Genomic DNA, 17472 nt, shown 5'->3' on the forward strand with positions numbered 1-17472 from the left:
ATGTTATGTTCAGTGAGCCAGGATGTTTCAGTACATATCAATACATTTGTTCTTTAACATTTTCATATGCTATATTACTATTGTAGGATTCGTGAATAAATCCAACAAGAAACAGTACTTCCAGACATTTAAAGAATCATAGTTTGATGATTTTCTGTGCATATTAAAATCAAGAAAGGGAGAAAAAAATTGCCTTTTGCATGGTATGTGGGTGTGAAATTAATATTGCAAATGGTGGAAGAAACGATGTAAGTAATCATGTGAAATGCATTAAACATGGAAGTCATGTTAAATTGATGGAAGATAACAAGAAAATCAACAACTTTTTTGCCAAGCCTGGAAACATTGACACTGATGTAATTAGGATCGAGTGTCTGTTTACTTCCTTTTTGGTGGGACACAGTGTGCCTTTAAATGCGGCTGCTCATGCTGGTACTTTATTTAAGGTGATGTTTCCCACATCAGAAGTTGCCAAGAAATATAGCTGTGGTTGCACGGAAGTGACATGCATTGTAAATAAATGGCAAAAAATGTGTCGTCTGAAGTTGTTAAGTGCGTTCAGAGTAGACCATTTTCTTTGGCAGTGGATGGATGCAAAGATATGGATGACAAGTTGTATCCTGTTGTTGTCACATTTTATGATATTGCACGGGAAAAAGTAGTGAGCACTGTGCCATCCATACCAGTGTTACACAGGGACTCAACAGGGCAAAACATAGGTAACCTGATGTTATCACAGCTGAATTCTCATAACATACCAATTGAAAACTGTGTGGCTTTCGGCTTCAAGAATGGTCCTGTTATGATAGGACATAGAAATGGGGTTTCAGCAGTTCTGAATGAAGTTCAATCAGGTAACTGCTATCATAGGTTGCATTTCTCACCTGATTAATCTAGCCGCTGAAAAAGGTGCTAGGAGATTACCACTTAAAGTGGATGAGGTTCTTGTTGAAATGTTTTATTTCTTAGAGAAGAGTGTTGAAAGAAAAGAATGCCTTCAGAAATTCCAGAACTTTCACAATAAAGAGGCAAAGAAAATTCTGAAGCATGTATGTACCAGGTGGTTATCTTTGGACATATGTTTGGGTAAACTACTGGACCTGTGGCATCTGCTTCTTTTTTTTCTTCATGGAGGAAGTAGTATTATGTTCCCAAAACATTTCCACAAGCTTGACGTCTTTAAGAATAACTAGTGTTGAGCGAAGTTGATCCAAAGAGTGTCAGAAGAAGAGAATTCTTGATTCTGCTACTATGTATGCCCCTAAAAGAAAAGCGTATTCTTCTGTGACAAAGCCATCCTAAAAAGTAAGACTTCTGCTACAACATATGAAGAAAAAAATGTTTGTTCCTGACCTCAGGTGACTATTCATGTGTTTGATAAATTCAGTATTGCCCTTCAGACTTCTTCCTCACAAGTTCACTTTTTATTAGAACTTCCAACGGATTTGCTAAAGCAGTTGTTCATCAAGTTTGTTAAGCCCAAAATTGTCAAAAGCTCCTCATTGCTTGAAGTTGAGTACAACTTGATTCAAAATCAAAGAAGTGATGATGAGTTAGTTATCGCCATTCAGACTTCAAACGTAGCAAATTATCTCCGGGATAGAGCTAAACCCCATTTCTTTTCGTCAACTTTGTACTGCCTGTGGCTACACCATCCACAAGTTTCCACTCAAGATGATATGTTAAAGCACGCTCAAGTTGCAAGGTTAGACAAAATTGAAAATGGGTAGTTTTCTTCCATATGTCTAACTACAGACGAGGTGGCGAATGAGCTTCAGACACAGTTCACAGCTCTTCAGGTAGATGACACTTTGGCTGCAAATCAAGATGCTGCAAGTGATTCTAGTTGGCCACAGATATTAAGAATTTGTGGAGCCAATGGACTTCTCAAGTATAACCGAATTTCTAGAGTAATGCTCTCTCCCTATTCTCGCCATACTCTGTAGCAGTGCAGAATGTGAACATGCTTTCAGCCTTGTGAAGAAAAATAGAACAGAGTTCAGATCATCCCTGTACAATGAATATCTGGAGGCTATTTCTATCTGGAAGACTAAGGGTTCTGGTCCCTGTTACGATGAAACTTTTTCTCAAGACTTTTTGCAGGAAGCTAAAAAGGCCACAACTATGACTAAGTCGAACTAGCATGTGATCTGCAGTGTGTAAATTATTTCTTGCCTGTGTTACATTAAACAAGTTTCATTGTGTAAAGCCTTTTTCAATCATCGCATATCTGCTTAATTTACGAGGGTCGGTCAAAAAGTAATGCCTCCCATTATTTTTCTACTTAAAGAAATTAAGTTAAGTGAAAAATTTGAATTTGGCGCCATTCCTCAAACCTTCTTCTGCAATCCACTGCAGTAGTAACTTTCTGTGTCAACAGGTGGCAGTACAGCAGAAGTTTGTAAGATGGCCGACATCGATGTTCGTTTGAGACAGCGTTGTGTGATTGAATTCTTGAATGCAGAAGGTGAAACGCCCATACGCATTCATCAAAAACTGAAGAAGTTGTATGGTGTTGTGACAGTGGATGTCAGCACTGTTAGACGATGGGTTCGTCGTTGTAAGGAAGCTGAAGGGCAAACACCGTTGACTGACAAAAAGCGGAGCGGCAGGCCGGTGAGTGCAGTGACTCCACACAACATTCAGCAAGTTGATGACATCATTCGTGGTGACCGTCGGGTGACTGCAGATGAAGTGTGTCGCATTATTTCTCTTAGTAAAGGCAGTGTGATCACGATTATTAAACAATTGGGGTACTCAAAAGTTTGTGCACGGTGGGTTCCAAGAATGTTAACCGATCAGAATAAAGAGGCAAGGAAAACAATAGCCTCCCAACACTTGCAGCGCTTCCGTTTGGAGGGAGATGAGTCTCTGAAAAAAATTGTGACCGGGGACGAAACTTGGGTGCATTTTTTTTTAACCCGAATCAAAGAGGCAGTCAATGGAGTGGCGTCACACAAGCTCGCCGAGGAAGAAAAAATTCAAAACTGTGCGATCGGCAGGGAAAGTTATGGCAACAGTTTTCTGGGATACAGAGGGTGTGATTCTGGTTGATTTTTTGGAACAGGGATGCACAATAAATTCTGTTCAATACGTCACAACCCTCAACAGACTTAAAGCACGTCTTCAGCGAGTTCGCCCAACAAAATCAATGGCAGATGTTCTTCTATTGCATGACAATGCAAGACCACACACCAGTCGTCACACCTCTGACGAGATTGTCAAAATTGGATGGGAAGTTTTGCCTCATCCCCCATACAGCCCTGACCTGGCACCATCAGACTTCCATCTGTTCGGGCCACTAAAAGAAGCTCATCGTGGGATTCATTTTGAAGATGAGGAGGCCGTCAAAACATCCGTGCGTCAATGGCTTAGGAAGCAGAGCTGTGATTTTTACCGTGCTGGGATACATGCCCTTGTTCAAAGATGGACCAAAACTGTAGAGATGGGCGGAGATTACATTGAAAAATGACAAAATGATCCTCAATGTTGTGGTTTTCAACCTATGTAATTGCATTTAAATTTCCTGACAATTAAACGTAGAAAAAAAAAATAGGAGGCATTACTTTTTGACTGACCCTCGTATCATGAAAGTTTTGTTATATATGCTCCAAACCAATATTCACCACATCTGCTGTTGTTTAACATGGATTTCTTCTGGATTGTTATGTTCGTCTACAAATCATTGGCCTATGATTTATGTAGACATGATTTTATCGAGGTATCCTGTTTAAAGCATGAATTATTGTATTTTGTAGCTCAGAAGTAGTATTATTTTCGTCAAGGCAGGGTATGTTGAAAATCGTTTAGATTTTTGTCATGCGTGAGTTTGAGTGATGGCCCTTACCCAAAGCTGGCAGGTGTGGTAATGTTTGTTGCCCTGTTGTGGCTACTTCTGGCACACTCTCCTAGGGGGCTCACCACTCTTTGATGAATATGTGCTTAGCTACTGCAGGTCCCCAGCCTTTGCAGCATTGCTTCCTCTTTCTGTGCTGCAAACCTACATTTCAACTATCACTTACCTCCTCTGACTTTCCATCAGACACTCCGTTTGGTGCAGACCCTGCCAGGACTTGGTTCACAATTTTAGTCTTGATTTGTAATTTCATTCCTGGTACTATCTTCACCTTCCATTAACGATTATATGGTCCCCATAATTTTACAAAAGTGCATGTTGTGCAGGTAAGGTTACACACTGTGGTGTATGTTCTGCCTCTGTGCCCATCCACCCTGGCACCCTTCCTTCCTGTTGTCATAGTACACCCAAAACCCAGCATGGTAGCCAGTTCATTGTGGGGGCGTTGTAAAGTACCTGCACAATGGTATCCCCCCTGGAGCATGCAGGGATCACACTGTAAGTGCCTGCGCTGCACACTCCCCGTGTATGTCATGGAGTATGTGCCCATGATGACTGGGGCACAGGTATTCCCAGCAACAGATTATTGGCCATTTAGCTGTTGCTGTGGCTGGGTGGTACCATGGGGAGAGTGTCATTCAGAGTGGGTAACACCATGGCGAATAGTTTGCACATGATGCTACTTAAACTTTCCCCCGCTGGTGGTCTCACAGCCTTAGGAGTCTCTTCAAATGGAAAGACCTTATACGATGCAGCAAAGTACATTTGCAATGAATTCCCATCTCTTGCCATGCAGTGGGAGGAATGCAGGACTAAATGATGCAGAACAAAATCCTCCCCCTCCAATACCTGATATGTACCAGGACCAACAAGGACACCTTTTCACCAACAAAGCCTCTATTTTTTGTGTTAAACATTGAAGACAAATATGTAGAAGTTGCAGCCGTGTCTAAGATGAAGATTGGTTCCCTCATTATTAAAACATCATCTCCTGCCCAGCCACAGGCACTGCTCTCTTGTGAAAAATTGGGTGACATTCCCATGACGGGCCTTTCTGGTGCTTCCACTTCACCCAATTCAGGAGCATTGGCTCCCCACTTGCCAGAGACAACAGTCCCTGATCCCCCAGCCAGAGGCACGCCATCTTCCTCTGGCTTCTCTAGCTCCTTCCACATTTCCTGCTGGCCCACAACCAGACGCTAGCTTCTGGCTGAAGTAACCACAGGCTGCTGGCTTTTAGACTTCTCGTTCTTCCTTTCTCCCTGAAACCAATTCGGGGAAACATTCTCTGTCCGCCTCTTTTAAGGAGAGGGAGGACAAGAAGAAGTACTCTAAGATCAGGGTGTGTACGCTCCAGGACAACCGTGAAATCCGGGAAAAACTTGGGAATTTTCTTAGAATTCCAAGAATTTTTCATTGTTTGTCTTGATTTAAATTTTTGTCATTTTGACTGGTAATAACTAATAGACTAACAAAGAATTTTACTGTATCACACTACTGCAGAATAGTACTGCAGCAATAAAATGTAAAAAATGGAATAAAATCAAAATAAAACTTAGAAAGTTAGAAAGGAAATGCGCCATTTACAGCAACAAAACACAGTGCACACACAAGCGCCTGCCTAAAGCAAAATGTGTCAAAGGCTTTAGGATGAAGACAATAGAATACTTCATAACAGCAAATACTTCTGGTAAGTGTGACATCATAACTGTTTTATTCAGTTTGGTTTGAGCAATGCCAGCAGGCTCCTGCACGTGGCGCAGTTGAGTTGTGTATGGGCAGTACCTTCCACTTCTGGCTACTTGAAGTGTGACTGCGGCAACAGCAAGAAGCAGTCATGCTACCCAGATAACTTTTTCTGGCCTGCCTAAGCTGCCAGATTCACGTATGTGCGGAGCAGTCTGGGTTGTAGTGGGGAGAGGGATAGTGACCCGTGTTTATGTTTAGTGATTTTGCTGCTTAACCTCATTTACAGTTCACACATCAACACACATCAAATGAAAACAAAACAGATGCCTGTGGCCGGTAGTTATCAAGTGAATTAAAATACAGGCACATAATTATGGAAGGCTAAAATATGTTGTTACTTTCAGTTTTCTGATTTTATTTTATTTCCACGTTTTTGGCAGTCAAGCATTAATCACCTTGCACAACAAAAAAGTTATTTTTGTCGGTTTGCTAAATAAAAGTGACTTTTATTAATCTTTTCCGTAGATGCAGTCAATTTATAAGAAACAAAATGTTTCATTCCACACTATTAGCTAGTTTTAACTGTTCACTGAATGTCAAGTGCACATTTTCATCTTTTGGCACGTATGGAATTATGCCATAATAAAGAACCTAACATGAGACAATACAATACTGGTATTCCAAGGAAATTTGCATTCCGAAAAGCACACTAAAAAACTTAATGTCAGGTTAGGGCCTACTTCATTGTAAATCAGGACTTAGGGAAAGTGTCCTTTAAGCCGAGTTATGCATTTTAGTATAGTTTATGAAATTCCTGTGATCTTGGAGTATCCTCTGATGTCCTATTTCTTTTATGACATCATGTAAGAACTCTTTAATGCTATATGTGTACAAACATACGGGCTTCCTGCATCATTGGAGCCGCCCACGCACAGTAACACCTGTTTTCTGGTGCTCTCTGGCACCTGCTGAAACGAACCCCTGTCAAAAAGGTCAAGGGAAAATATTGTGAATGGCTCTTTGAAAAGCTTTGTTTTCAAAGGAAATTTCCTTTTGCAGAAGATGAATTATGTTGCATATGAGAATGTGCAATGAATTTCTTAAATAACAGAGAATTTGACTCTCATTTAAAATTAATGCTTTGAGTACCAACCGCTTGGTATAAGACCAGACATTAATGTCATTGTTTAAAATTTTACTGGCACATTTGTGTGATGTATGCAAAAGCTTAGCTTTTCTTGCAGCTTATTAATCTTCAAGAGCAATATTATTCATGAAAGCCTAGCTTTTCTTGTAGCTACTCTATGTACATCAATGTAAACCAGTAACTTTTCCTACTTGTGTGTTAATTGGCTGACTACATCACGTTTCCTATGCTTTGAATATCTGCTGTCATTGGCTGGCGAGATTATGTGACATGAGCTACGATTGGTGTACAAAAGCACATTGCAATGTTTTAGAAATTAATGTGCAGTGTGGGGTGGAGTTCAAATTCATACTCTCATAATACGAAAAAAGCAGCGTACATGTTTCTGTACGGGGAAAAAGTGTGTTTTTAACCAGGAGATCCGGGAATTTTTTTCTTGTCCGTGTGTACACCCTGAAGATTAACGAAACAGTGGTGGCCTGCATGCCACTAGACTCTGCATGTACTGCTTCTGCACCCAAGGTGGAGATCCCCTGAGACGCCAGATCACCCTAGGCAATGTGCCACAGAACTATCTCATTGGATCCCCTGACATCCCAGTTGCAGTACATAACCCTGTGTCAGTCCCGCCCCCTCGTGGTTGCTTCATGCCCCCACAGTATTCAAGACCCTCTTACCCCTCCAATGGGGCCCTGCCTTGAATTGTGTATGTTTTACCAGTAGTGGGGCTGGAGTAGGTGGTTGTGGGGGGGGGGGTGCATGGGGGCAGGTTTTGCAGCGGGGTCGGTTACAGGGGTAGGAACCGCTGGGTAGAGAAGGTAGTCTGGGAATATTGTAGGGTTTAACAAGAATGTTACGGAGGTTAGGGGGGCGACGAAAGGCAACCCCCTTCATAGCCAACAAACCTAACCTAGCCACCCTACTCAATCTCCCCATCCCAGCACATACCCCACACAGACCAAATCTCAACTATAACCACAGTCAAATGCCACATATCACCAGTCCCAATTCAGTCCTAAACCTCTCATCCAGATCCCTCTCTCCTCCAGATACATCTGTTCTATCAAAAGGCTTAACCTTTAGCCCCACGCCTAAATTCAACCACACTGCCCTGGTTAAAGATCTCTCATTCACCAGGAACCTCAACTGGAAATATCACTTCACTACCCAAACACAGCCCCCAAATACTAGACCCAGTGTTGAACCCAGTCTAGAACAGTTCCGACCACCTTCTCAAAGGGATCCTCCTCCCTTTCCCCAAAACCATTCCTTGCAGACATTTCAGGAATTCCTCACATCCAGTGTTGCCTCTCAGTCCTTCTTGAAGAACATCCCGACAACCCCCAAAATCACCTCAGCTGAATCCCGTGCCATTAAGGAGCTGAAAATAGACCACTCTATTGTCATCCTCCCGGCGGATAAAGGCTCCACAACTGTCGTACTTGACCGTGTGGAGTATGTGGCAGAAGGACTGCATCAACTCTCCGACACCTCAACCTACAAAGCTGTTACCCAGGATCCCATTCCCTCCATCCAGACTGAGCTGCAGAAAATCCTAAAAATCCAAGGTCCCTCACAAGGCCTCACAACGGCTTTCATAGACTTATTCACTCCACCTGAGCCATGTTACTCCTACCTTCTACCTATTACCCAAAATCCACAAAGAGAACCATCCTGGCCGTCCCATTGTAGCAGGCTTCAAAGCCCCAACCAAACGTATCTCAGCTCTGGTAGACCAGCACCTCCAACCTATCACCCGCAGACTCCCATCGTACATCAAAGACACAAACCACTTCCTAGAACGCCTCAAATCCATTCCCACTCCTCTCCCACTTGAAACCTTTCTTGTCACCATAGATGCTACATCCCTTTACACAAACATCCCACATACCCATGGTCTCTCTGCCCTTGAGCACTACCTCTCCCAACGCCCACCCGAAGGTCTTCCAAAAACCTTGTTCCTTATCACACTTACCAACTTCATCCTCACCCATAATTACTTCACTTTTGAAGGCCAGACCAACAAACAAATCAGGGGAACAGCCACGGGAACCAGGATGGCTCCGTCCTATGCCAACCTCTTCATGGGCCGCATGGAGGAGGCTTTCCTGAAGACCCAACAGCTGCTTCCCCTGTCCTGGTATACGTTTATAGATGACATCTTTGTGGTCTGGACTCATGGTGAAGAAACACTCCTTAATTTCCTCAGTAACCTCAACTCCGTTTCGAATCTGAATTTCACCTGGTCCTTCTCCAAAACCCAAGCCACCTTCCTGGATGTTGACCTTCATCTTGTTGAAGCTCACATCTACACCTCTGTCCATATCAAACCCACAAACAAACAACAGTACCTTCACTTTGATAGCTGCCATCCATTCCACATCAAACGCTCCCTTCCCTACAGCCTAGGTATTCGTGGCAAACGTATCTGCTCCAGTGACGAATCCCTCAACAATTACACCAATAACCTGACCAGTGCTTTCCTCTCCCGCAACTATCCTGCAGACCTTGTCCACAAACAGATCTCCCGAGCAATACATGCCTTCCCGTCCAACAACAATGTTCCTACCCCCAGACCACACAGAAGCATCCCCCTTGTCACCCAATATTATCCTGGCCTCGAAAACATCAACAAATTATTCCACCAGGGATATGACTTTCTCAGGTCAACCCCTGAAATGAGATCATCCCTTGACAAAATTCTCCCCACACCACCCAGAGTTGCCTTTCGTCCCCCCCCTAAACTCCGTAACATCCTTGTTAAACCCTACAATATTCCCAGACTACCTTCTCTACCCAGCGGTTCCTACCCCTGTAACCGACCCCGCTGCAAAACCTGCCCCATGCATCCCCCCACAACCACCTACTCCAGCCCCGCTACTGGTAAAACATACACAATTCAAGGCAGGGCCACATGGGAAACTACACATGTCATTTATCAACTGACATGCCTGCACTGCACAGCCTTTTACATCGGTATGACGACAACTAAACTGGCTGAGCGCATGAACAGACACAGACGAACTGTCCGCCTAGGAGATGCCCAATACCCAGTAGTGGAGCATGCCCTCCAGCATAATTCTAGGGACCTAGGAACCTGCTACACCGTATGTGCCATTTGGCTTCTCCCACCCAACACCAGTCCCTCTGAACTGCAGAGATGGGAACTTGCACTCCAACACATCCTTTCATCCCACCATCCCCCTAGACTGAACCTACGTTAAACAACCTCACTCCCATTTACTCTTCAGTCTTCTCCTCTTTCCCTTTCCTCTTTAGCCATTCACGCATCTTTTCATCCTACATAGTTGTGTTCATCTTTATACTATATACCTCTTTACTTCTGTATGCATCCTCTTTGGTTTGAAGCTGGCACAGTACTTCCAGTAGAATATCTTTGGCTTCCCTCTGACAACCATGCCTCCATCCTTGCTACCCTCCCTATTTTCCTTTCCCTGTTGCTTCATAACCTGGGTTGTGAGTAACTGAATCTACTTTCCCTTCTTCCCTTTCTTTCCCCTCTCTCCTCCCTGATGAAGGAACATTTGTTCCGAAAGCTAGGAACGTAAATTTTCGGTTCTGTTTTTTGTGTATCTATCGGCTGTACTGAGCTGAGGTAAGTACTGACCAGCCCCTCTATCTCTTAGTTAGTATTTGTTTTAAAACATATTTGAGCATTTAAAAAGAATAATTGTTTGCATAATACTCAGTCCTGAACTCCAATAATTTATTCACAACATTTGGTCTGCAAGAAACACAAGAAAAAATGTTATCCCTTCATGCTACTACATTTCTGTGAAATAACAATTGATTAATGCTGCATATTCTCATTTAAATTTCTCTTATCAGAGGGCACCAGCATTGCATAATGTATCTTGCAGCTTCAGAAATAATGGTAATCTATAAGAACCCAGCACTTCCATGACTTTTTACGTTGACATGCTTTTGTAGACTATCTGCGATTTCCAGTTGCATTACTGCAATGGTGGCCATCACAAGGCACAACTTTAGACACAGTTCATTCAGAATCATTCAGCACATTAATATAAATTATGTGGGAGTTACAAGAACTGTGTGATGAATTGTGTAGCCGCAACAAACCTATGAAATATGCATTTCCCACACCTCAGTGTGACCTCATTAGTTAAACCCAATGATGCCTCCAAAACTGGAGAAATCCATCCTGTGACACCCTGCTATCAGTATCAGTTGCATCGACACAAACAAGGAAGGAGAGAAGTTGTGATGGCCAGTGGTAGCACTCCAAAATGATCCGTAGAGGGTCAGTAACTTCCTGATGCTGTTTCAAGGCACTGCGCTGGTTGGCGTACAGTCGATGCTTTAGGACTGCACATTAATTGGCAGCCTTGACTTCCACTTACTGAAAATCTAGAACAATTCATGGTGTCACTGTGTAGGGATTACCTTCTGAAGTAGTAGCGTACTGTGTGTTTATGACCACCTGACTTATTTCGTACCCCTATTTTACCATGCTGTCCTGATTATTGTCAGTGTTTAAATCTATATTACATGGTGCATAATTCGATTAAAAAAAGTCAGTGTACTATGCCCATGGAATTGTTAAAATAACCTTAGCTGTGCAATGCTACTTGTTAAAAAGTACACTGTTAAAATATCCTGAAAGTAGAGAGAAAAAGAAGTATGCATCTGTTTCAGTTTTTATTCATCCTTTGTGTCCCTTCCTTTTCCTTCTTTCTTCTACACTACTGGCCATTAAAATTGCTACACCACGAAGATGATGTGCTACAGACGCGAAATTTAACCGACAGGAAGAAGATGCTGTGATATGCAAATGATTAGCTTTTCAGAGCATTCACACAAGGTTGGCACCGGTGGTGATACCTACAATGTGCTGACATGAGGAAAGTTTCCAACCGATTTCTCATACACAAACAGCAGTTGATCGGCATAGCCTGGTGAAATGTTGTTGTGATGCCTCGTGTAATGAGGAGAAATGCGTACCATCACGTTTCCGACTTTCATAAAGGTAGGATTGTAGCCTATCGCGATTGCGGTTTATCGTATCGCCACATTGCTGCTCGCGTTGGTCGAGATCCAAAGACTGTTAGCAGAATATGAAATTGGTAGGTTCAGGAGGTTAATATGGAACACCATGCTGGATCCCAACGGCCTCGTATCACTAGCAGTCGAGATGACAGGCATCTTATCCGCATGGCTGTAACAGATCGTGCAGCCACTTCTTGATCCCTGAGTCAAGAGATGGGGACGTTTGCAAGACAATAACCATCCACATGAACAGTTCGACGACGTTTGCAGCAGCATGAACTATCAGCTCGGAGACCATGGCTGCGGTTACCCTTGACGCTGCATCACAGACAGGAGCGCCTGCGATGGTGTACTCAACGACGAACCGGGGTGCACAATGGCAAAACGTCATTTTTCCGGATGAATCCAGGTTCTGTTTACAGCATCATTATGGTCGCATCCGTGTTTGGCGACATCGCAGTGAACGCACATTGGAAGCGTGTATTCGTCATCGCCATACTGGCGTATCACCCAGCGTAATGGTATGGGGTGCCATTGGTTACAAGTCTCGGTCATCTCTTGTTTGCATTGATGGCACTTCGAACAGTGGACGTTACATTTCAGATGTGTTACGACCTGTGGCTCTACCCTTCATTCGATCCCTGCAAAACCCTACATTTCAGCAGGATAATGCACGAACGCATGTTGCAGGTCCTGTAGGGCCTTCCTTGATACAGAAAATGTTCGACTGCTGTCCTGGCCAGCACATTCTCCAGATCTCTACCCATTGAAAACATGTGGTGAATGGTGGCCGAGCAACTCGCTCGTCACAATACGCCAGTCACTACTCTTGATGAACTGTGGTATCGTGTTGAAGCTGCATGGGCAGCTGTACCTGTACAAGCCATCCAAGCTCTGTTTGACTCAATGCCCAGGCGTATCAAGGCCGTTATTACGGCCAGAGGTGGTTGTTGTGGGTGCTGATTTCTCAGGATCTATGCACCCAAATTGTGTGAAAATGTAATCACATGTCAGTTCTAGTATAGTATATTTGTCCAATGAATACCCGTTTATCATCTGCATTTCTTCTTGGTGTAGCAATTTTAATAGCCAGTAGTGTACCTTTCCCTTCTCTACTTCACCCAGCACCTCTTTTTTCATAGCTCCATACTGCCAGGTTTGTTTATAATATTTTGTCCGTATAGCAACAGCCGTAGTTACCTTCTTTAAACACTGGGATTAGTTTTACATTTGTATGCAGAACCTTAACTTTCTACAGGTTGTGAGCATGCAGAACGGGCAGTGAAGCTCAACCCATCTAGTTACGAGGCACACAAATGGTACGCCATCAATGTCGGTACCCGGGGACAGTTGTCGGGCCTCAAGGAAAAGATCTCCGATGGTATTCTTTTCAAGAAACACGTTGATGAAGCACTAAAACTGAAGCCAAATGATGGTTCATTGCATCATCTCTTAGGGAGATTCAACTTTGAGGTATGTTCCAGGAAAAGTGTGTGAACTCTCAATGAAGTTACATTTCTGATTCTTTTTGTTTCGGAATTCTTAAGGGGGAAAACAAGTTATTAGTACCAGAAATAATGTTAATGATCTTAAACTACATTAAATTCAGTGTAAAATTCCTTGGGGGGGGGAGTTGGTAGTTAGCAGTTGGATCATTAACTCAGTTGGAGTTAACACACAGAATCAAGAAGAGTTGGCATATTTTGCATTTGCAATCTTCTTGTCTTTGTTTGGCAAAGTTTCTTTTACATCAATTTTTTTAATATAGAAACACAGGTAAACTAAATGGAGTATTTTATTTGGAAAAATTGTGCTCTACACAGATAATTGCCGATCTGGAAGATTCCATTTCAAGGCACTTTAGCTGTCTGCTCTCATATATCATTAATTTTGGTTCTTAGTGGTATTTTTGTCCCTTAACGTCAACCAGTTTTGATTGAATTGTTAATTACACTACCCAATGCCAGAATTACTTCCTCCAACTCTGCTACCTTGCAGAGGACTTACGGTTGCACACTTTGTTAGTGATAGTTCTAAAAAGGATAGATTGCTACTCAGCGTAAAGATGACTTGTTGAATTGCAGAAAGGCATAACGAAAAGACTGTTACATGCTGAGTTTTCAGCCAATCGGAAAAGAAAGGAGAAAACGCACACATTCACACAATCAGACACACTTTGCGCATACATGACCGCTATCTTCAGCTGCTCTGGGCAGACTGCAACTGTTGCACTGAACAAAAGCGACAATTTGGAGTGGAGCATGAAAGGGGGAAGGTGTGGGGAGAGAAGAGCACTGTGTGGTAGTGTGTACAGGGAGTAGAAGGTGGCAGGACAAAGATGCCAGGTGCAGTGTCAGGAGAAAAGGAGAGGAGCAGAGAGGGGAAAAGACTGGTAGGTGTGTTGGCAGAGAGCAGCACACCATGAGGGTGTGAGCTGGTAGGAGGTGATCGGACGGGGCAAGGAAACTGTTGAGTGGAGGGTGTGGGGACTGTAGCTTATCATAGGCTATGGCACACATACTTGTGCCTTTTTTGGAATGTGATAGCTAGGATACAGAGATCCTGTTCTGGTAAGCCATCAGGTCGGGCAATAAACTAATCTGTAACAATATTATGAAAGGAAAGTTGCCAATAGCAGAGATGCTGAGTCACAGAAAGGCACAACAAAAACTAAAGCTTTCAGCTTGTAAAATCTTCATCAAAATTAGATCTCACACACACAAATGCAAATACAAATGCAACTCGCACACACAACTGCAGTCTAAGGTAACTGTAGCCACTTCTCAAGAAGAAGCAGCAGCAGCAGCACCAGTGCATGATGGGAGTGGTGACTGTGGGGGGGTAAGGAGGAGGCTGGGTTGGGGAAGGGGAGGGATGATAGGATAGGGGTCGTGGACAGTGAAGTGCTGCAGGTTAGAAGGAGGGGAGGGAAGAGGTGGGGGGGGGGGCGGAGGGGGTAGTGGAAAAGGAGAGAAGTAAAAAGACTGGGTACTATGGTGGAATGAGGGCTGTATAGTGCTGGAATGGGAACAGGGAAGGGGCTGGATGGGTGAAGGCAATAACTAACGAAAGTTGATGCCAGGAGCATTCTGGGAGTGTAGGATATATGGCAGGGAAAGCTCCCACCTGCCCAGTTCAGAAAAGCTGGTGTTGGTGGGAAGAATGCATATAGCAAAGCAGTCATTGAAATGAAGGATGTCATGTTTGGCAGCATGCTCAGCAGCAGGATGGCCCACTTGTTTCTTGGACACAGTTTCTCGGTGGCCATTCATGGGGACAGGCAGCTTGTTGGTTGTCATGCCCACACAGAATGCAGCACAGTGGTTGCAGCTTAGCTTGTAGATCACATTCCATTAGAACTACTGACAACCTTGGGGGACCCAGTCCTGACAAAACTCTACCATCTGCTAAGCAAGATGTATGAGACAGGCAAAATACCCTCAGACTTCAAGAAGAATATAATAATTCCAATCCCAAAGAAAGCAGGTGTTGACAGATCTGAAAATTACCGAACTATCAGTTTAATAAGTCACATCTGCAAAATACTAACGCGAATTCTTTACAAACGAATGGAAAAAATGGTAGAAGCTGACCTCGGGGAAGATCAGTTTGGATTTCGTAGAAATGTTGGAACACGTGAGGCAATTCTGACCTTAGGACTTATTTTAGAAGAAAGATTAAGGAAAAGTAAACCTACATTTATAGCATTTGGAGACTTGGAGAAAGCTTTTGACAATGTTGACTGGAATACTCTCTTTCAAATACCAAAGGTGGCAGGGGTAAAATACAGGGAGCGAAAGGCTATTTGCAATTTGTACAGAAACCAGATGGCCAGATTCCCGCATGCGCAGAGTTGTCCAAGTTTTAGCGGGAACGGGGTAGTCTCAACGTGACCTGTGTTTGCGTTAAGTGATTTTTGCTGTTTCTCGTTTCATTTACAGCTGCCACATCAAATGAAAACAAAATGGATTTCTGTGGCAGGAAGCTATCAAGTGAATTAAAATACATTCACATAATTATGGAAGGCAAAAATATATTATTAGTTTCAGTTTTCTGATTTGATTTTATTTCCAAGTTTTTAGCAATCAATAATTAATCACCTTGCCGATCAATGAAGCTATTTTTGACAGTTTGCTAAAGAAATTTGCCTTTATTAATCTTTTCCACTGAGGCAATCAGTTTATTTGAAACTAAGTGTGTCATTCCACAGTATTGGCTAGTTACAATTGTTTGCGGAATTTCAAGTGCACCTTTTCATCTTCTACTGTGTATGGGATTATGCTATAATAAAGAATCGAACATGATATATTACAGTACTGGTACTCCAAGAAAATTTACATCCCAAAAACCACACTGAAAGCTTTATATCAGGTGGGACCTACTTCATTGTGAATCTGGCCAAACCAATGTGCACTTCAAGCCAAATTATGTGTTTTAGTATGGTTTGCGAAATTACAATGCTCTTGGGGTATCCTCTGATGTAAGATCTTTTAATGCTTTATACGTACGAACATGTGGGCTTCCTACATCACTGCAGCTGCGCATGCACAATAATGCCTGTTTTGGACGCTCTGTGGCAATTTCTAAAATGAACCTATTTCTAACAGTCTTGGGGTGTAGTATTGTGAATAGTAGTTTGAAAAGTGTTACTTTCGAAGTAAATTTCCTATTACACTAGCAGAATTACGTTATGTGAGAGAAAGTGGGATGAATTTCTTAAATCACAAGAGTGTTTGACTCCCGTTTAAAACTGAACACTTTGATGACCAGCCACTTAGAAAAATTTCGAGCCCAGAAGACCAGACATTTGTGTCATCATTTTAAATTTACTGGCACGTATGTGTGATGTATCTTAAAGTATAACACATGCAAAAAAAGATCAGTATTACATGTGAAACTTTAGCTTCTCTTCTAGCTTATTAATCTTTGAGAGCAACATTATATGTGAAAGCTTAACTTTTCTTGTAGCTACATTATGTAAATTTTCTGCTACATATGTAAATTTTCCTCTTTGTGTGTTCTTGCTGTTGACTGACTACAACATATGTCCTATGCTCTGAATATCAGCTGGTGAGATCGTGTGGATTGAGATATGATTGACTTACTAAAGGGCATTGCAATCTTCATTTCAGTGCTCTGGAAACTAATGTGCTATGTTTGGTGCAGTAATATGAAATTATACAGTGTATATGTTGCTGCACATCAAAGGTGTTTCCAAAATGCCTCCCCCCCCCCTTTTTCCCCCTCCATCCCAGGTACTTCCAAACCTCCCCCCCCCCCCCTCCCCCCTCCCCCCCTCCTCTAAAGTGCCGGGAAGTTCTACGCCAGTGATAAAACTTAAACCATTCAACAAAGGATTGATAAGTTTTACAGCTCTGAGGGAAAATCTGTGCAAGATCTACTGTCACTTAGCACAGAAAGTGTTTTTTCACCTGGGAGAAAGCGTGTTTTTTAACCGGGATATCTGGGAATTTTTTTCCCCACCTGGAGTATAGATTCAGTGGATGGCAGAATACCACCACTATGGGAGGGGTGGGAAGGATGGTGGACAAGAGGTGATCAAAACCTTGCCAAAGAATGTAATTCAGTTTCTCCAGTCCTGGGTGGTACTGAGTTATGAGGGGAATGCTCCTCTGTGGCCACATGGTCGGACTTTGGGAGGTGGTGGGACACAGGGAAGATAAGGCACAGGAGATTTGTTTTTTTACATGGTTGGGAGGATAATTACAGTCTGTGGAGGCTTCAGTGAGAC

General features: G+C 42.9%; 1 protein-coding gene across 1 annotated transcript in view; it reads left to right on the forward strand.

The window, feature by feature from the left end:
• LOC126419134 (regulator of microtubule dynamics protein 3-like) overlaps positions 1 to 17472 on the forward strand; it is an 86137-nt gene that overhangs the window by 29405 nt on the left and 39260 nt on the right. The window contains exon 4 of the mRNA XM_050086240.1: positions 12979 to 13193. Coding sequence (XP_049942197.1) covers positions 12979 to 13193 — 215 coding nt within the window. The remainder of the gene's footprint in view (positions 1 to 12978; positions 13194 to 17472) is intronic.

The sequence above is a fragment of the Schistocerca serialis genome, chromosome 9 (assembly GCF_023864345.2).
Source record: "Schistocerca serialis cubense isolate TAMUIC-IGC-003099 chromosome 9, iqSchSeri2.2, whole genome shotgun sequence".
NCBI lineage: Eukaryota > Metazoa > Arthropoda > Insecta > Orthoptera > Acrididae > Schistocerca > Schistocerca serialis.